The 18,560-nt window shown below is 39.6% G+C and overlaps 1 protein-coding gene across 9 annotated transcripts; it reads right to left on the reverse strand.

The window, feature by feature from the left end:
- Positions 1-561: 561 nt before the first annotated feature.
- pex5 (peroxisomal biogenesis factor 5) lies at positions 562-18,350 on the reverse strand. Of its 9 annotated transcripts, none has more exons than XM_086311403.1 (17): positions 18,139-18,350; positions 13,535-13,684; positions 11,720-11,758; positions 11,441-11,558; positions 11,204-11,350; positions 10,549-10,633; positions 9,672-9,762; positions 9,259-9,381; positions 6,307-6,420; positions 5,831-5,914; positions 5,392-5,511; positions 5,046-5,189; positions 4,770-4,840; positions 4,270-4,491; positions 4,024-4,189; positions 3,776-3,933; positions 562-2,324 (listed from the first exon to the last, which is right to left on the reverse strand). In XM_086311403.1, exons 2-17 carry the CDS (start codon positions 13,646-13,648, stop codon positions 2,078-2,080), a joined length of 2,043 nt encoding a protein of 680 aa, XP_086167529.1. In that variant the 5' UTR covers positions 13,649-13,684; positions 18,139-18,350; the 3' UTR covers positions 562-2,077. The 9 variants fall into 9 exon arrangements, with proteins under 9 accessions (XP_086167529.1, XP_086167527.1, XP_086167532.1 ...); XM_086311401.1 differs by having other exon boundaries at positions 13,535-13,691; XM_086311406.1 differs by having other exon boundaries at positions 18,134-18,350.
- Positions 18,351-18,560: the final 210 nt, after the last annotated feature.

The raw sequence follows: 18,560 nt of genomic DNA on the forward strand, positions 1-18,560 counted from the left end.
ATAAATAAATAAATAAATAAATAAATAAATAAAATCACTTTTTGGTAAATTAACTGTTCTTTATTAAGTGCTGAGCACTCAAAGCACTTTATTACAAGGCTCATTCACCAATTCATGCAAACTGTTTCTATGCATAAGCACTTTTAAACTAACATTAGCACACACTCCAGTGTGCATCAGGCCCACTCAGGGATCAGTATCTTGCATGAAGATCCTTAAACTTGTAGACCAGATGACCTGCACTACCTCCCAAGCCACAGCATTTTGTATTTCACAAGTTTTAATAATTTTGCATTACTCACAAAAAACAAAAAAACATGTTAAACAAATTAAAATCCTTATTATTAACTCTGAGGAAACTTTAAATGCAATGCCCTGCTGATTTGGCAAGTCTTCCCACTTCTTAGAGCTGACATTTTGATAAAACCATCTTGCTCTATAATATGAAAATCTAATTTAGTCTAAACATTTAAATTGCAAATTAGTCGATAGGACCATGAAACAACCCATATACCAACAAGAGGGGGTCCAAATTGAAATAAAAGGATAATAACAGATGTCTGGAATCAAAGCTTTTATTGCTGAATATTATATTAAACATTGCTGTCAGGATATAAGTAGCCTGAAAACAATTATAGTGCATCAATTATGTTACAATACACAGTATGGCATAGAGCATTATTTTACAATGAAGCAAGTAGTTTTACAGGAGCAATATGAAAAAGAGCACAGGAACCCAGAAAAGCCACTCTCATTGACATAATGTCTCTCACCCGACCCACACACACACACACACAGAGACACACACACACCTTATCATTTGAGTAACAGTCCCGCTGGTTATCAGTTCATTATCCTGGCATGATAATGATTACTAAAAAATTAAATAAAGTATAACAAAAAGAGCTGTAGCACTTATGACTTGTATTTCTACTTTACAATGGCATAATCTGTAATCCTTCCGCCTGCTGAGCACCTTGGATCATAAGCAGCACTCTTTAATGTCAGAGGTCTTGTACCTTGATTATACATAACCGCAGAGAGTACACACATCTGATAATTGCTGTGTTGTTCCTCCATCAGGACCATCACTGATCAATCACACCGTTGCAATCAGGGATGGTTGCAGCTCTGGAGGTAGAGCGGGTCGTCTGCGAATTGGAAGGCCTGGTTAGATCCCTGGCTCATCCAGTCCTTTGTATGAAGAGGCATGTGAATTGATAAAACAGGGTTTGTAGTGTACAAAACACTAGCTTAGCTTTGCACCTGAGGGGGGAGGAAAAAAAAGATGCTTGCCTTCACTAAGTTCTAATATGATCATTTTATACACCTAACCAAAGTGACTGAAGTAAATACTTTTCAAAATGAAAAGCAGTCAACTAAGTCTCAAATGAACAAGGACTACAAGCCTCAGTCTCCTGGGTGAAAGTCTTATGTTTCACCCATTCATGAACCACAGCGTTGTCCCTACCAGACTCTTGTGTACATCTTGTTCCCAAGTTGTGAAGCGAATACAACAATGTGATTGTCCGGTTGCAATGGTGGTCCTGAAGCAAAGTTAACGAGATGCTGTAGGAACAACATCAACACAGTAATAATAAACTCAGAGGCCACCAAACTGTGAATAAAGACAGGGAGAGGACTGAGTGTCTTAACACAAACTAACATTGCTGGATGGTGAACAGATTAGTGATTAAACCATGTTTATTCTTGTTTCTCTTCTTCTCTGAGAAAGATTTTCAAGTTAAAATCATTCAGTCTGGTTCTCTTGATCAACAAAGGAGGAAATCCAGTGACTGCTGAACGTGTGAAACAGTTCGTGACTGGATTACTGCTGCCTGCTTCTCTACAGGTGAAGCCTGATACTGCAACACTTTTAAACACACATGTACACATGATGATGATGATGATGAGCACTTTGATCACTTCACAGTGTGTTCCTCGATCATCTTCTTTTAACCGTTAGCTGTACCATGTCCCCTTCATTCCTCCATTCAATCAGCTTCATTCAGTCACTCATACATTTACCTCCCAGCAAAAAACATTCACACTCAATGAGCCCTCTCCTGGCAGGTTTTCATTCAGTCCCACCATCCACCTCTCTCTGGCAGAAATGAGCCATCAAGGTGTCCAAGTCTCGCCTGTCGGCCGCGGCGTACAGAGAGCTCTCTCCCATCATGCTGAGAGCCATGCGCAGGGTGGACCAGATATTGTCGGACATCATAGTGGCCGCAGCTCCTCCGGGACCCCTTGGAGCTCTCGCTCCATCCTCTATAGCCTGGCGCTGGAGAGATAAAGCTTCAAGGAAATGCTCCACTGCCTCTCTGTGGAGTTAAAAAAGTGAACAGGATGGATTTATGTTCAATCTGCAATGTGCTGATATCAACCTGAACAGGCAACAGTAATAAAAAAACTTGTGTAAACTAAGTTCACTTTTGCAAATTAAGGTCCATTTCTCACTGGTGTACACTCTAGTGGCCACTTTATTAAGTACACCTGGTTAAGCGCTGTATAAGGCAAATATCTAATCAGCCAAATGGCAGCAACATTTAGCTTTTTAGACATGGCGAAGATGACCTGCTGACGAGAGATCAGAGATCACAATCCAATACAGCACCTCTGGGATGTCAGGGAATCATTTCGAAACAGACGAAAATGTCTGAGGAATGTTTCCAGCACCTCGCTGAAGGTATACCTTATAAAGTGAATGTCAATCATCATCAGCACAAACCTTTGTGAGATTTATTAGATTTCTTGCACGTCTGGTCTAGTGTAGCATCTTTTGTGTGTGGTCTAGCTGTATCACATAAGCCCTTTTTGCATTAGTAGCTACTCTGATCTACTTGCCACAGATCGCTACGACTCGGATCGACTGGTTTTCCATTACAACCCAGTGCGCGCGCTTGTTGCCATAGCAATGCGTCTGGGCATCCTGCAACGTAATTAATATGCAACACGAACGCTACAACAAAGGTGGACATTGAGCCAAGAATATACCTACTGCTCGGTCTGTGGCTTTTTGTCAAACTCGGGGAACACCGCGGTTTTTTGTAGCCATTTCCCTCGTTGCTGGTTTCAAAAATGGCAGTTTTAATTTTCGTGAACGAGATGCACTTATGACTCATTGAGTGATGCTACTGACGAGCCAATCGGTGGCATGCAGCGTGACTTCTAGTACCTGCTTCAATCGCTTGAAACCCTGGCTGAGCAGGTACTAATAAAGTACCTGGTACCAGTTTCTATGGCCTCATGGAAAACCCTGAATAGCATGGTGAACCGTGCTGAGTTGATCGGAGTAGGTACTAATGGAAAAGGGGCTATAAAATACCTTCCACTAGGAGGCAGATTTAACTATAGACAGCACCCTAGTGGAAGGTAAAAACATCTGGGAAGCAGCATAAAATTGCTAAAGTTCAAAAGTAGCAATCTGACAGAATTTGAAAAGGCACAGAACGCATTTGATGTGTATGTAAGCAGCAGAATGTCAGTGTGTTTAAGACAATTTGAAAAGGGTATATCAAATGCTGATTTCACATAACATGTTTTTTAAAAGTTTATCTAAATGTAAACTGCTGGACTAATTCCACATCTATCAGAAAACTGTTCTGTTAAGAGAGCCACACTCAGGTCATCAGTGGTAAGGTTGTGAACCTTGACACTCCCCTATCATAAAAACCAGCTTCAGGAGGATTATGCATTTAATCTAAAGATTTTACTTCTTTACATGCCAAGACTCTCTAGCAAAATACACATCAAAACAGCACTGTTGTCTCACCTATGTGCCCCTAAGTTTACACAGCTGATTCCCAAGTTATAGCGACTGCGTATGAAGCCAGGCTGCAGTTCCAGTGCTCTCCTGTAGGCGGCCACAGCCTCTTCTGAGCGGCTTCCGTTGGCTAGCGTGGCACCCAGCTTATTCCACAGCAGATAGTCCTTATGGGGACAGAAAAACAAAGAAAGAGCTCAGAAACTGAGCACATGACATGAAGCCATTGGAATTTCTACAAAGGCTTCTTCACCAACCTGTGGAGTGACGGAGAGAGCAGCGCTGAAACAGTCCACCGCCTTGTCATACTCTCCACTGAGGTTGAAGAGGACGCCGAGACCACACTGAAGCTGAGGGTCCACCTGGGTAGGGTCAACATTGGCTGCTTGCAGGTACATGGACTGGACGTCGGTAAACAAAGACCTGCACAAGGGAAAAGCAATAAGGAAAGGGCAAAGAGAAAGAGGTATCTTTGTATTCTCCTAAACGTGCGTGATGCTCACTCTGGCAGCAATGACCCGAACCTCTCTCTGTCCTTCTCCCTTTCTTTGGAGCTGTCTTTGGAGCGTTCGCGCTCACTCTGCTCCCAAACAGAGTGGTATTTTGGATTGTGCTTTAGCCAGTCACGAAGAGTCTCACAGGCCTGCCTGTGCAGTGACTCATTGGTGAAACTGACAGCCAGCGCCATGAGGGCAGTCAGGTTGTCGTTCTTCAGCTCTATACACCTATGGGAAGAATGGTGGTAATAAAAAGAAGTAGTCAGACAGAAAAAACACGACTATTCATTTGGCAAAGAAACTCTTATTTGCAACGACAAGTGTTAAAATATGGAGGTGCTTTTTTTATATGCAAAATGTGTTTTATATGCTTACAGATACAAAAACTATAGACAAGAGACAACACCCAGATCTAGAGTAATAATAATAATAATAATAATAATAATAATAATAATAACAACAACTACATGTTTTACTACATGTTTTAGTCAACTTTGACTACTGACCTGCGGAGGGCGCTGATGGCGGCAAATTCTTGCTCATTCTCTGCCTGACAGGTTCCCAGATATTGCCAAGCCTGCAATTTAATGGGGGAAAAAAAGACACATGGTATTATTTCAAGGGCCTTCTGTTGGAAGCAGGAGAAAAACATGGCTAAAATTAGAAGTAGGGAGACCTTTTGGCCCACAATGTTATATTAAGTAATAACAGGATGTTCTAAGAATTTAAAAAAAAAAAAAAAAGTGTAATGCAAATGAGAACACAGCCTTTCAGAGTCTTACCAGCTGGTTGTCTGGTTCCTTCTGCACAGCACTTTCAAAGAACCGGACGGCACCAGGGATGTCCCCTGCCTCCATCCTCTTCAATCCCTCTGACAAAGGGTCCGGGTGTGATAAGTAGGGGTTCTCCTCTTCAAACTGATAGCCCTGCAAATGAAAACAAGGAAAACATTGAAACTGCTCAGAGAACTTGTGTGTGTATATGATTTTAATTAGTACTTAATAGGGTATATGAAACACAGGAGCACATTAGACATTGTGCATGACAGCTGTATGCGCAAAAATGCTGAAATCTTGCAACACAAAACAGATAGCAGCAGACGCCTGCTCTGAGCAGGCTGACGGATACCTTGTCGTAAGAAGTGCTGAGTAGCTGATCGAAGTCAGACAGCCAGGGATGACTCTCTGCATCTCTCTTCGCCATCTCCTCCCACTCCTGCTGCAGCTTCTCCCAGAAATCCACATCACTCTGACAAAATGACAGACACGCATCATTACTTCACAGCGTATTGGAGATAACTTTGACCTTTTTCAACTGGAAGACGCTGCTGCATCGATGATGCCTTATAGGATGGCCCTATATTTTTTTCGTTCCTTAAACAGGATTAAGTTTGTGGGTGTTTTAAAAAAAAAAAAAAAATCAAGGGCACCGTCATGCCAATCATTCAGGAAACTTTTCATTTTCAAACCTCAACTCCGATGACACTCAGTGCTTTAACCTCTACAATACTACTTATTATACTTGGCTTTGGGTTGAAGGTTTTTATTGTCACAGACTCTTGCCTCACCTCCACTGCGGCTTTCGCTTGTTGAAAATCAGGTCCTGATGTAGCGAACTCATCTACCCAGGCTTCAGCTGACTCCTCTGACACCTGAATAACAATGAAGAGCAATGGCAGTGGTTGATAGGAATCTGTATGCGCTGGCTGAGAAAACTGTTATTAGAAGGGGAGAACCGGGGCATTCAGAGAGGAAAAATATAGAGGGGAGTGAATGTGAAGGAGTAAAGAAATGAAAGGTGGAAGAACACAGAAGAAACCATTTTTCTCGTACTGCTTCCTTTATCTCCTTCCTAATTAACTCCCAGTTTTCTCCTGAGACAGTAAAAGCACTAAACAGCAACTAGATGCAGGAAATCTGAGACTATCTGAATGGATGGGTAAGATCGAAATTGTTAACACTGGTAGCAAAACATACAAATAAGTAACTACAACTGCAGCTTAAAATAAAACATGGATAGCTGCCGTGACCACAGAGGTCGTACCTGCCTGACGACTCTGGCCCACTGCTCTGCTTGTTTAGCTTTTACTTTGTCAATCTTCTGATTCATCTCTGGGGGTTCCAGGGGAAGACTCCCTCCCCCCGTCTTCATCAGGAACTACGGAGGGAGGGGTGGCAGTAGGGAACGGGACAATGTTTCGAGGAAGAGGAGGAGTTGGTATGGAGGATTTTTACAAATTTTTTGGAGGGGTGGGCAAAAAAGGAGTAATTTGAAGTATCAAGAGGAGCAGATGAATAACAGGTGTTAATGAAGGTAATGGTAAGCCAAGAATCCAAAGGCAGGTTAAAAAAATAAAAATAACAAAATAAAAAAAAAAAATAGGAAAAGCACAATTCAGAGTTAGAGGGCGATGGCATAGATGTAATCATAATGTAGCATGAATATGGCTGACAGCTACACATGCACAACATAATGTGGAAGCCATTTAGGCCAGGAAAAGAACACGAAACAGATGTAAAGCAGAAAAAAGCAAACTGAGATATCAGGTCAAATTTTGGACTTACAAAAGATTAAATTAAAGTACAGATTATAGCTTAATTTATACTTCTGCGTTGAATCTATTTAGAGCCTACGGTGCAGCTCCTGCTGCCAGCATGTGCATCTATCCCTGGTGTTCCTGCAATGCTCTGCAATTTCCTTACCCAAACACTAGCTGGGGGAACACAGATCACAAAGTCAACGTTCAAGCGTCTTACACCTGCATTCTATCTGGAGGCCACCAGATGGCGATAGCAGTAGTTGCAAAACTACTAAAAAAAACCCCAATCTTCCTGTCTTGACCTGTGTAAACACTCTCCTGATGAGTTCATGGGCCCAGTCACTTATTTTGGGTCATACTGAATTTAAACAAATGATGATGATAGTGATGCTATCTTTTAAAATAGAGGATTATCATTGGTATGAACCTGCACACTCACTGGCTAACCACCTGTCAAACAAGCAGTTTCACAGTCAGACTTTGTCACAGGAACCTTCTTGAGGTAATTGTTTTTGGTTTGTTTTTTGCAACCAAGATCCCCTCTCTTACAGTCGATTTGAAAAAAATGGCAACAGAAGAAGTAGCCAGAGAAGCTTAAGCCCAAACGGCGCCAGTAAACGAGACTGTGTTGATGATGCATTTATGGAGATACATGGTTACAGCATAGAGCTTCACAGTAAAAAGTAAAAACATCATAGATTCAAGGCAGAAGTATAAACACCCAATTTCTCCAAATTCTGACTAGATTAGTAAAAATTAGTAAATAAAAAAAAAATAATAATAAAATTTAAAAAAAAATAGTTACTAACAAATCAATCTCTAGATCCAATTTAGGAGGTACAAAAAATAAAATAAAATAACCCAAACCTTCTTATTTATACTCTTTTAATCAGAATAATTTAAAAATCCCTAAGGAAATTATGTAAATCTCTAAAATTGAGTAATTTGCTGCTTTGCAGAGTATTTTTAACTTTCCAATTACATGATTCATTTATGCCCTCAGTGGTATATTTCTTTGTGCTGTATAATGCTTTAGACTAAGAATTTTTAAATAGACTTCTTCTAGAACTTTTGTTTCAGGAATTAGCCCATTAATATAGCAGGAATAACATATAACTGAATATATGTGCATTTTAAATATTATATGTGTTGATTTTGTTGTAGTTTTCCCTTCTAATCTCTACATTACACACTTGTAATGTTCTGCAGCAAACTATGGATCACAAACCTAAAATGGCAAGACTTAGTCTTGAGACTAAACCTAACCTTTTCAGGATACAGAATGACTGAATAAAACAACATCACAGCAGTTCAGAATTTCTGACATAAACACAAACATATATATATATATATATATATATATATATATATATATATATTTTTTTTTTTTTTTTTTTTTTTTTTAAAGAACCTATTTGGTCATTTTAGTCACTTGTGGGTTAAAGATATTTAACTCTGATCTATGTTTTTGGGGGGGGGTTGTGTGTATTTTTGAATGCAGTCAGAAATGTTATGCATTTACTTGACTAATTATTTTGTCTTGTTTTTCTGGATCAAAGATACAGCTTAAAAACCAACTGTTCAGAGTATACCTCACCTTTCCCCCATGATAGCTAAGTTAGCAGTTAAACATTGTTGTGACGGACCTTAAAATCCCAAAAGAGCCTCTATTAATTTGAAACCTTGATTTCATAAGCAGTAATGCCCCATGCTTTGTTAATACAGTTTCCTCTTGGTTTATGCTGGAAACATTGGGAGGTACTGGAATCTTTGTCTCTTGAGTCACCACTTAGCCAGTCTGAATGCATTTGAGATGCATCGTCTTACATCCTGAAGCCATATTGGTTCAACTGATCTAAGAGAAACATGAAATATCCAGCAGACAAACAGTCTGCAGCAGTATTATAGCTCAAGAAATCAAGCTTTCAAATCAATAAGGCTCCTTTGGGATTATAAAATCTCTCATTAATTCAGTCAAGTGAAAGGATTACGCCTCCATACTTTTGTATCTGTCGTCTTGTAGAGAAATACATTTAGAGAGAAACTCGATCTGGCATCAGCCTTTTACTGCCTGAACTGATCGAATACAAAGCAATGAAGTTGCACCTTCTGTGAAATCCAGAACGAAAGGAAAATCACGTCAAGATGGGAAAACCCCAAATCTTGGTCGTGCACATTAAAATCTAAATGCTCAAGAGGAGAAGCTGACAGTTATGAGAGCCCTTTCTCTGCAAAAACAAATTCCATCTGCAACACTGCAGCCTGGAGACTCATATTACAAGCAGACTGGTGGCTGCTTCTGGTTACATTTGTGGAAAATTTTACACTGCAACAGATACTGGGGTGATGAGTCACAAGGCTTAGCCTATACTGGGCAACAGTGAACCAGTGTTCTACCCCAACATACAGCGTTCACAGTTGTAACCATCCTTTCCTCAGTGGGCTGCGACTCGTACCTGGTTGAGGTTGGAGGCCCAGTTCTGAGCATTCTCGGCCTGAGCTTTATCTGTGAGCTGTTTGTCTGTCTTGCTCTCCACTGTCACAGTGCCCTCGCCAATTTGCCTAATGAATCGCAGGAACTACACAACAACAAAAAACAAATTACAACAACAAAAAAAAAAAAAAGGCATTTACTATTACTAATTCATCAGTTTTACACCAGTAATGCTAGTTTCTTCCCAAACCAGCAACTTTCTTCCCACACTGAGACAAAAGCCATTAAAAACCACAAAAATCATCTGTGCACCACATGCTACAGTCTCAAGGACCTACTCTACAAAAGAGTTAAAGAAAAAAGTGAAAGAACATGGTGATAGACATGTAAAAGGAAATGATGTGTATTACGGTGTCACAATGACACACTGCTCACCTCTGTGTTTTGTAACTTTGGGTCATCAACCTTTGAGACAAGCTCATTGGCTGTCTGCCTCAGCTCGTCTTCTGCTTGATACTCCTTAGTCCTGTCAGATTAACAATAAAAAAAACAAACAAAAGAAAACATAAATTTAATGCTATAAAACTAGAAGGTCTTGAGCAAGACTTTCCCATGATGTTTTAAAGTGGTCTAGAACAATAGTTCTCAGGGTTTTTGAAGGTCTTTCAAAGCCTTTCTTTGATCATTTGCTGTTTTTTCACTCATTTCGACATAAAATAGTTTTATTTTTGTACCAATAAGGTGAAGAATGAAGTTAGTCATAGCAAATACTGCTTTTCAAGCATATTAGAATTGTACACACGATTTTCAACTTATATTCTGTATTTCAATGTATATTTACAGATGTTTCAATGACACCCATTTCCAATATTTCATAGAATATAAAATATAAAGCAATGATGATGGCTGGCTCAAGACTTTTGCACAGTACTGTAGGTTGGAACAAATCACTTCAAATATAAACTGCATTTTACACTCTCGTATTTAGAGCCCAGTGCACAACGATGATTATACAAGGACTCTTTAAATCAGCTTTCACTTCATGTTCATCTGCTTCACTGACTTCTACCAGAGATTTAATGGATTAACTCAACACTGTCAGACAAGAGAATATCAGGTTAAATGTTTAACAATTAAACAGAAAATTCACTCACCAAGAAGAGAAAATTATCACAGTTTTTCAAGTGCTTTAAGTTCTGCCAACAGCACTCTTGTCCTCCTTGATTCTCCCTCACATGTCTACCCTACATTTTCTACATGTAATGCAGTGCTTGTAACCCCCTTCCACCCCCCGGCTCTATCCCCTGCTCACCATTCATTTGCTTTGTCTCCAAGATCCCCCAGCCACAACTTCTCCTCAGACTGCTCCAGATACTCTTCTGCCCAGCGGCCAGGATCTAAAAATGAGAGAAATTGAAAAATTAAAAACACAGCAAACATGTAATAATGACATAAGCTGTTTTCACCCATGCAGTGCGCCTAAAAACCCCCCCAAAAAAACCAAAAACCTTTGTAGACGCCTAACAGAGCTGCATGTGAGAACTCAAACGTCTGATTCTGCTGGATCGGACATTAAATGGTTTATAACTGTCAGCTCCCTTTTAAACACCCTGTGCCTGAACGCGCGTGAGAACAGTGCAGGTAATCATTCGGTGGACTCTCAGCACTCTCAACAAACAGGTTATTTTTAGCAGTGAGTAAATTTTAAAGTAGATCATCTCTTGCTTTGTGCTACATGTGTGAAAGGACAACCTTGGAAGAAGCTTGGATGCAATTCTGCTGACACTGTCCAGAGTTCATGAGTCAGAACAGCTACACTATGAAGACTTTGCCCTAAAGATATTCACTCTGATTTGAGCAAAAAAACGTGATGATATGAGACAGAGTGATGATAACGGCAGAAAGATGATTTGCTCATTATGCAAAAAATGCAGAAGGCCAAGAAAAGCAATGAAAACAAAACATACCTGCTGCCTCGGCAATAAATTCTTTCGTCCAATCAGCATCTGCGGCATCGCCGAGCGCGATGAGCCCCGGGGCGGAGGCAGAATCAGAGCCTTGGAGGAACTCCTCCACCCAGTCACCAGAGAGGGCCAGCGCTGCCACATCAGGAGCTATGACAAGGAAATACAAAGAAGTTCAAATTTACTGGAAAAAAGGTTTAGAAAATCTTTTAAACTTCATCAAATAATGATGAAGAGCACCTCTCTGTGGAGCTTGTCTGTAGCTCTGCTGGTCAATCTGCTGCATTTCCTCCAGCAGCTGACCCATGTCAAAGGTCTGTGGAGGGCGTGGAGGTTCCTGAAGGAACTCATTAACGAGCTAGAACAAAAACATTCATTTTATATAAAATCTAATGGTAACTCTTAATGATTAGAGTACATGCTGAGGAAACCTAAATATTTTGGCTTTAGGGTATAAACTTGAAGTATATACTGTACAGTCTTAGAGCAAATCATTAAAATTGAAAGAAAAGCACTTACATCTTCCTCAGTTGCAATTTCAATGGGAGTGGGATGAATCTGCAAAAAATAATAATGAAGTATGGTATCTATTAGCAAAATGTTTTGCACAAAAATGTTAAATCAAGCAGCTCCAGAGATAAAGGTCACAGGGAGCTTGAAAATATATAAAGAAAAGTTATTGCAAAAGCAACACTAGTGCTTTTGCTGTAGCCTGATGCCAACTGCACATTAAATTCTGGAACTTAACATTAATATTTTTTAAAGGCCAATTAGCTCTTAAACTGCTATATAACAAGGGCGACAGAGAACAGTGTTAGATTTTCTAATTAAAAGGAAAGATATACTCTTAAATTTACAGCCCTACAACAGATTGTGTTAAATCTTGTATTCTTGTAGCAGAGGCACTCTTACACATTTACTGTATGCTTTGATACAGTTTCTGCATTTTAAGTTAAAAGCATGGATCCAGGAAATATTGTTCAGATCCTGACTCAAAAAGCTCGATCAGTTACTCATAAGAAGGAGCATTTCTATAAGCATCTCGATGCAAAGTGGGTGCAGGGTAATGTTCTGTTTTGCTGATGAAGAACTTGCCTTCTGTCTTTGACAATGGCGACCACCTCAATTTTCTCAATAGGATAAGAATCTGGGCTCTCCTCTGGAGCAGATCATAATACCTGTCAGTATCTGCATAAAGGTTCCTTTTCTGTGGCTGCTTCTTAGTTCAGGTTCTTTTCCTTGTCTCTTGTCTACGGTGTGCCACAGGGTTCTGTTTTGGGGCCTTGCTCTAGCTTCAGTCCATTTTGAGCACTTTTAAGGACATCTGCTCTCATGTCCACGCAGATGGAGAGTTGCACGCGCAATCGGAAATTGTTATTGTTATTATTAAGATTCTGGTTTTGACTTTCAGAGCTCCACATGGACAAATACCTGAGTACTCATATTTTCGTCTTTTGTTTTGATGTTCTAGCATTTTTTTTGTGAGGTACTTTGTGATTTTTATCTTGAAAGATCCAATATTAGTAAAATTTTACTTACTTGAATTCAGTTTTATGTTGTTCTGTAATTACTTTGCTGTGCGTCATGCAAACAAGGGCCCCTCATTAGCAGGAGTAACAGAACATGGACGAACCCAAGAGCAAAGCTACAGCTTTTAATGGTATTTTCACACCTGCTACACCAACTACTTTTAATTATGTTTGTTACTTAACCAGAATCTCCTGTCAGGACTGAAAAGCTCCCACGAGATGAGGCAGGTTCTCTCTCATTTGTTTGTTTGGTAGCAGAGATGTTATGTAAAAAGAAGCAGAAGGAATTGCTGGAAAGCTTTATTACTTTTAAAGTAACAAAGTTTTGTCAGGAAGTTGATTAGTATTATTTGATAACAGTATCCCCATTTTTTGTCATCTCCACACAGAAAAAGAAAAAACTAGCTTGGGTATGAATGAAACATCCGAAAAACTCTGAGATAAAATGAAACAAATGCAAATAAATTTTGTTGTCAGGTATTATTTCCCTAATGCATACCACTGAGCAAATTGAAACTCTTGAATGTAATTATTTGTTACATTTTATTTTATAAAGTTACAAAAGGAAAGCTTAAGTATAGTCTATTGTTGCCTTAAATAAAAAAAATAAAAAAAGAATATCAGGCTCTTCCTCACAGATAAAAATGAGTGTTTATTAATTTAATGTTGAAACTCAAAGCCAAAGTTTGCTAAAAATCAATAAAGAGACTGAAAAATAACAGGGACATTTCTAAGTGACCCCAAACTTCTAAGCATATCGTGTAGACTACAGAGCTCAGGGCCTGATGTCTTACAAAATACTCACTGGAGGTGCTGTGGCGTTCTGCCATGGCCCCCCTTCCTTGGTCATGTGACTGGTCAGCTTCATGAGGGGATTGGCTCCCCCGCATTCTGCCTCCACCAACTCACGCATCGCCATGGCAACACAAGGATGAGGCAAACCCAATAAGACCACCTGCAAACTGAGAAGAAGAGCCATAAATGAACCACTCATATTCAGTCTGTGTTCAAGAAAAGTATTGCTATGAGAAGAGACTTATTACAGTTTTATTTTGTCTTCAGCTTAGCTTCACTAAGTTTCCCCAAATGGGTTGGCTTGTTTTACTTTAGTTTTGACTGTTTACTTTTTTTTTTTTCCCCATGTAAAGTTTTCAGTTTAGGTTTTATTAGTTTCACTGTTTTTGTTCCTTTTGTTGGTGACAGATCAGAACAGATATAATACAAATACTTGTCTTACAAACATTAAGAAATTCCAGTCCCACTAAACATCTACACTAAATGCTCCTCAGTGAGAAACCCTAAAACAAAATACATTTTCTATACATTTATTTTTAGTTGGTTTTATTTATTGTATGTAGGGCTGGGCTATATCATACCGTTCACGGTAATACCGGTGTAATTTTGGGCAACGATAGGAAAATGAAATGTCGCAATAGAATATGGGTAAAACGCGCATGCGCAGTGCCTATGTTTACATATGCACATGGCGGCGACACAGAATGAGAGGGGCGAAAGTGGATCGTTGAATGAAACGGATGAACCAGAATTGGTTTGTAAAAATGCTGCAACTTCAGTGGTGTGGAACTGGTTTGGCTTTCGTCCGTTAGATACACAACAAAGCACAATTTTTTTGTAGAGCATGCTAGCAGGCCGTCGTTATTACCGTGTTTTTTGGAAAATACGGCACACTTAAAATCAATCCTTTGATTTTTCTGAAAATCGACAGTGCCCCTTATAATCCCGTGTGCCTTATGTATGAATTCTGGTTGTGTTTACTGACCTCAAAACGATTTTATGTGCACGGCGCTCGAAAATCAGTCAAATGTTTTAGTACGGCTATCGTAGGCAGGAGCCTCGCGGAGTGATACGTACTGTGCTTCAACATAATATTACCGTATTGTGTGTGTATAACCTCTTCTTAAGTTTTGTGGATATTATACATGGTTATGTTGAGGATATGTCAGCTAATTTCCACTGGAAATGCCTTTTGGTTAAACTGTCAGCAAGGAATTTGCATTTGCACTGTTACATTTTTATATAACTTTAATGCACATAAAAAAAACAGCTGCTTGTTTAAGTGAAAATACATTGATGGGGTTTTTTGCACTAATAAAGTTGCGGAGTTGTAAAGTATTTTGTCTAGTGTCAATTATATCGTCAGTTATATCGTTATCACAAATTTTCAAATGTATATCGTGATAAATATTTTTGGTCATATTGCCCTGCTCTAATTGTATGAGTGTAAAATACTTTTGTAGCTAGTCTTTCTTTTTCCCTAATGTGCAGGCTTTTTTGTGTCCCGCTCGGCATCAGCTGGAAAAGGCTCTACTCTTACTCTATAACCCTGCATTGGGTAAGCCATCCAGCCATCCACATTCTTCCTCTCTCACAGAGCTAACACAGAAACAGATAACCCTTCACGCCAATTTAAAATCACCAGTTAAGCCAACATGTGCGTCTTTGGAATGGGGTGCTTCCAGGAGACCTGGATCCAGGACCTCGTTGCTGTGAGGCAACAGCGGCTAACCACAGCACCGATGTGTCGCCTCTGTCAGTGCGCCCCAGGGCGGCTGTGGCTACAATGTAGCTTGCCATCACCAGTGTGTGTGTATGGGTAAATGACTGAATGTAGTGTAAAGCGCTTTGGAGTCCTTAGGGACTAAGTAAAGCGCTATACAAATGCAGGCCATTTACCATTTACCATGAAGAACATGCAAACTCCACACAGAAAGGTTCCAGTCAGCAGGTGGATTCAAGGCCACTTTGCTTAAAGATGGCACCACTGACCACTGCACCACCATGCCATCCAATTATCATTTTATCTATTACCATTTATTTTCTTTTTTCATATTTAGTTTTACTGTGATAGTCATGCAATGGACTATGTAGAGTGAAGCACCTCAATGGAACAATTAAAAGACGCAGATCCTAAAGCATCCAGTATGAGGTCCAATTTCTAATTAGACACTTAAATATTAGAGAAACTAAACAGTTATGCACCAATAACTGAAAAACCATCCCCCAAAATATAAAATGTTTTAATTTTTAACACTCGACATATTCAACCCTGAAAGATTTTTTTTATTATTATTATTATTATTATTGTTATTCGGCACCAGAGAGTAATTTTAAGTTCAGTTAGTCCTTCACATTGTTTTGTGTCCCTTCCATCACATCTAAAAATAATTATTCAATTTCCTGACCCCTTTAACAGCTGACAGGCCGAGCGAAATCTTCAGGCTGCTCAAATAGCCTCATGAAACGCGCACAAATTCAAGCTCCATCTGCTGTTTTTCATTTCATCTTCTGGCTCTTAGTGAACCATTAATAATGAGAATATGATGGCTCAGCAGGCACAGGCATCCACAGCATGTTTCACTTAACTCATCTGGTACGTTCAGGAGATTTTAGCTTTTAAGAGCGTTTACGAAGATAAAGAACATCAGCATCACTATACTAACACACTGACTACATGTAATACTATTTTATTTAAGCAAATCTTCTAATCAGTTGAGAAATGCTTATTTTGATAAATGCTACCACAAATACTCTGGATTTGTGTATGCATTACTGTTAAAAGCTCTTGAGCCACCCCTCATTTCTTTATATTTTGTTAGGAAAATTGAAAATACATGTTTATTTATACATGATTTATTGAAATGTGCAAACATGCATTGAACTATAGAATATAAGCTGAGAAAAAAACAAAAACAAACACCCACCAACAAGATTTGTACTACTCTAATGAGCTTTAAAGTTAATATTTGAAACTTTGTTATGCAAGCTTTCTTATAATTTTATTAAGTAGTCTTCAGGATAAGTTCTCCTCTTTGGACGTTGGCTGCCTTTTGTTCTGTTCTCTGTCAAGACGATCCCAAACTGCTTCAATCATTTTGAGGTAGATGCTCTGGGGAGGACAATCCATGACTGATAAGTGTTTTGCTATCCAGGCAGTGAATTAAGCTGCTGTCAATCAGATGCTTTCCAAATGGCAAAATCTGATGGATATTCTGTGTTTAAAATTCCATCAATTCTAACAAGATCCCAGCACCACTGCCTGAAAGGGAGGAAAAGGTTCATACTCACCGTTGTACCACACTGACGACAGTTTGAATCAAAAATTTCAATTTGGATTCATCATTCTAAGATTTGCTGCCACTGATTTTCAATCAAGTTCTTGCATAATTTGGCATACCACAGCCTTTTCCACTGACACCAGGTTCTTCATGGATTTTTTCCTGATTCTTCCAGCTGCTTGTACTATAGTTGACACAAGACTGGTACATTGCTTGTGTTAAGTGCCTTTTATATGCTTGAATGATGGATAGTGGGTCAGTGTTAAGAGACTAAAATAAAAAATTGGTCAGGTACAATTACTGAGCTAAAAATGAATGAGAAAAGAAACAAAACAACCGATATCTAAATAAAAATACCTTCAGAAAGCCTTGAGAACTTGAGAAGTGTTCAAGACCACTTTGATATATTACAAGAATGTTTGGCTCCTCTGTGAAGCAAAATATAACGAAATGAAGAGCAGCATGTTTGCACAACACTCCATATCAGGTCTAAAATAACAGCTATATAAACTGCAAACATTTCAACTGATCCTGCTCCATCTGATGATTACTCACCTAAACATTTAAAAGCAAAATAATAAACAATACCGTGACACTGTTTCACTCTGAAATGTAGTCCCAGATGTATGAAACTCTGCTGCTGTACTTCAATGACCCCTATCAATTACACATGCTGACCTCCCTGGAGAGGAGGAACATAAAAATGAATTCCCTTCCTAATCTCGCATGTGAGCGTCTACCTAAAAACTCTTCAGTGACTATTACACAACACCTTACAGGTGGACTGTTGTTCTTGCTGTCTAGGCTGAAGATTTAAAGGCTACTTTAGTCCCACCGCTTCAAATGGCTGCTGTATTATGATTAGGGTCAAAGTAAGAGGATCAGACAGAGATATTAATACACACATTACCAAAGACGGGCCATTATGACACCTGTTTATTGACTACAAATCCACGGAGACGATAGGAATAGGCGAAGGTTGCCTTTGTCACACATAGTCCACTAGTTATAGATATCAACTAAACACACCTGCCTGCATTGTTACCTTTCTGGGAGCACTGTGTAATAAAATAGAGCTGATCGGAGCTAACTGCAGCTTCAGCTACAAACAGCAACATTAGCTCGATAAGCGATACTCTGTGTTATTTATGTAACCAGCGTGCGGTTCATGAAACCTAAAGGGAAACGGAGGACGCTCACGACCGTCCGGAACTCAAAAAATATCAGCTGTGGCTAGCTGGCTAGCTGCAGTAGGGCCAGTGCAGAGATCACTCCCGTAGTGTGCACCCAGCGAAGAAGCATGAATAGAAGGGAAGCATACTGTTCACCTCACCGCCGACAGCTGCTGCTGTATCCGAGCGACAGTCCCTCACTCCGGCGGTATGTCCCCTCTTGTCCCGCTCTCACACCTCCGTCCGAATAAATTTTCCAGTAACCGTCCGAAACCAGTCGCTGAGTGCTATTAGCTCCCCGCTTTTATTTACCTTCCTCCCCCATGACCCACAAAACCCTTCACCGCTAGCCTGGCTCGTGAACGTTACGCCAGTTACGTATTCTTCAACTGGTTTTACGCATGCGTAAGGAAGCGTCAGCGCCTGGGAAAAAAGGCGTAAAGAGCCTAACGTTAAAATGTAACATGCCTGAGAACAAAGTCCGCTTCCCGGATGAAACATGTATTTGTTAAAAAAAAACAAAAAAAAACACGAAAGTAACGCGCAGTGCTGTGCAGAAGTCTTCAGCCAACCATCATTTCTT

The sequence above is a fragment of the Aulonocara sp. 'chitande type north' Nkhata Bay genome, linkage group LG11 (assembly GCF_057382095.1).
Source record: "Aulonocara sp. 'chitande type north' Nkhata Bay isolate Kocher_YH1m ecotype deep benthic linkage group LG11, A_spYH_male_GT1.1, whole genome shotgun sequence".
In the NCBI taxonomy this organism is placed as follows: Eukaryota; Metazoa; Chordata; class Actinopteri; order Cichliformes; family Cichlidae; genus Aulonocara; species Aulonocara sp. 'chitande type north' Nkhata Bay.

What these genes read in the sequence shown, in the direction of transcription:
- pex5 (XM_086311400.1), bottom strand. An exon ending in GGGCCAGAGTCGTCAGGCAG is followed by an intron (nt 5,915 to 6,306) that starts GTACGACCTCTG and finishes ATTGTTATTCAG; the next exon opens with GTGTCAGAGGAGTCAGCTGA. An exon ending in GCCATCAGCGCCCTCCGCAG is followed by an intron (nt 4,492 to 4,769) that starts GTCAGTAGTCAA and finishes TTCTTCCCATAG; the next exon opens with GTGTATAGAGCTGAAGAACG.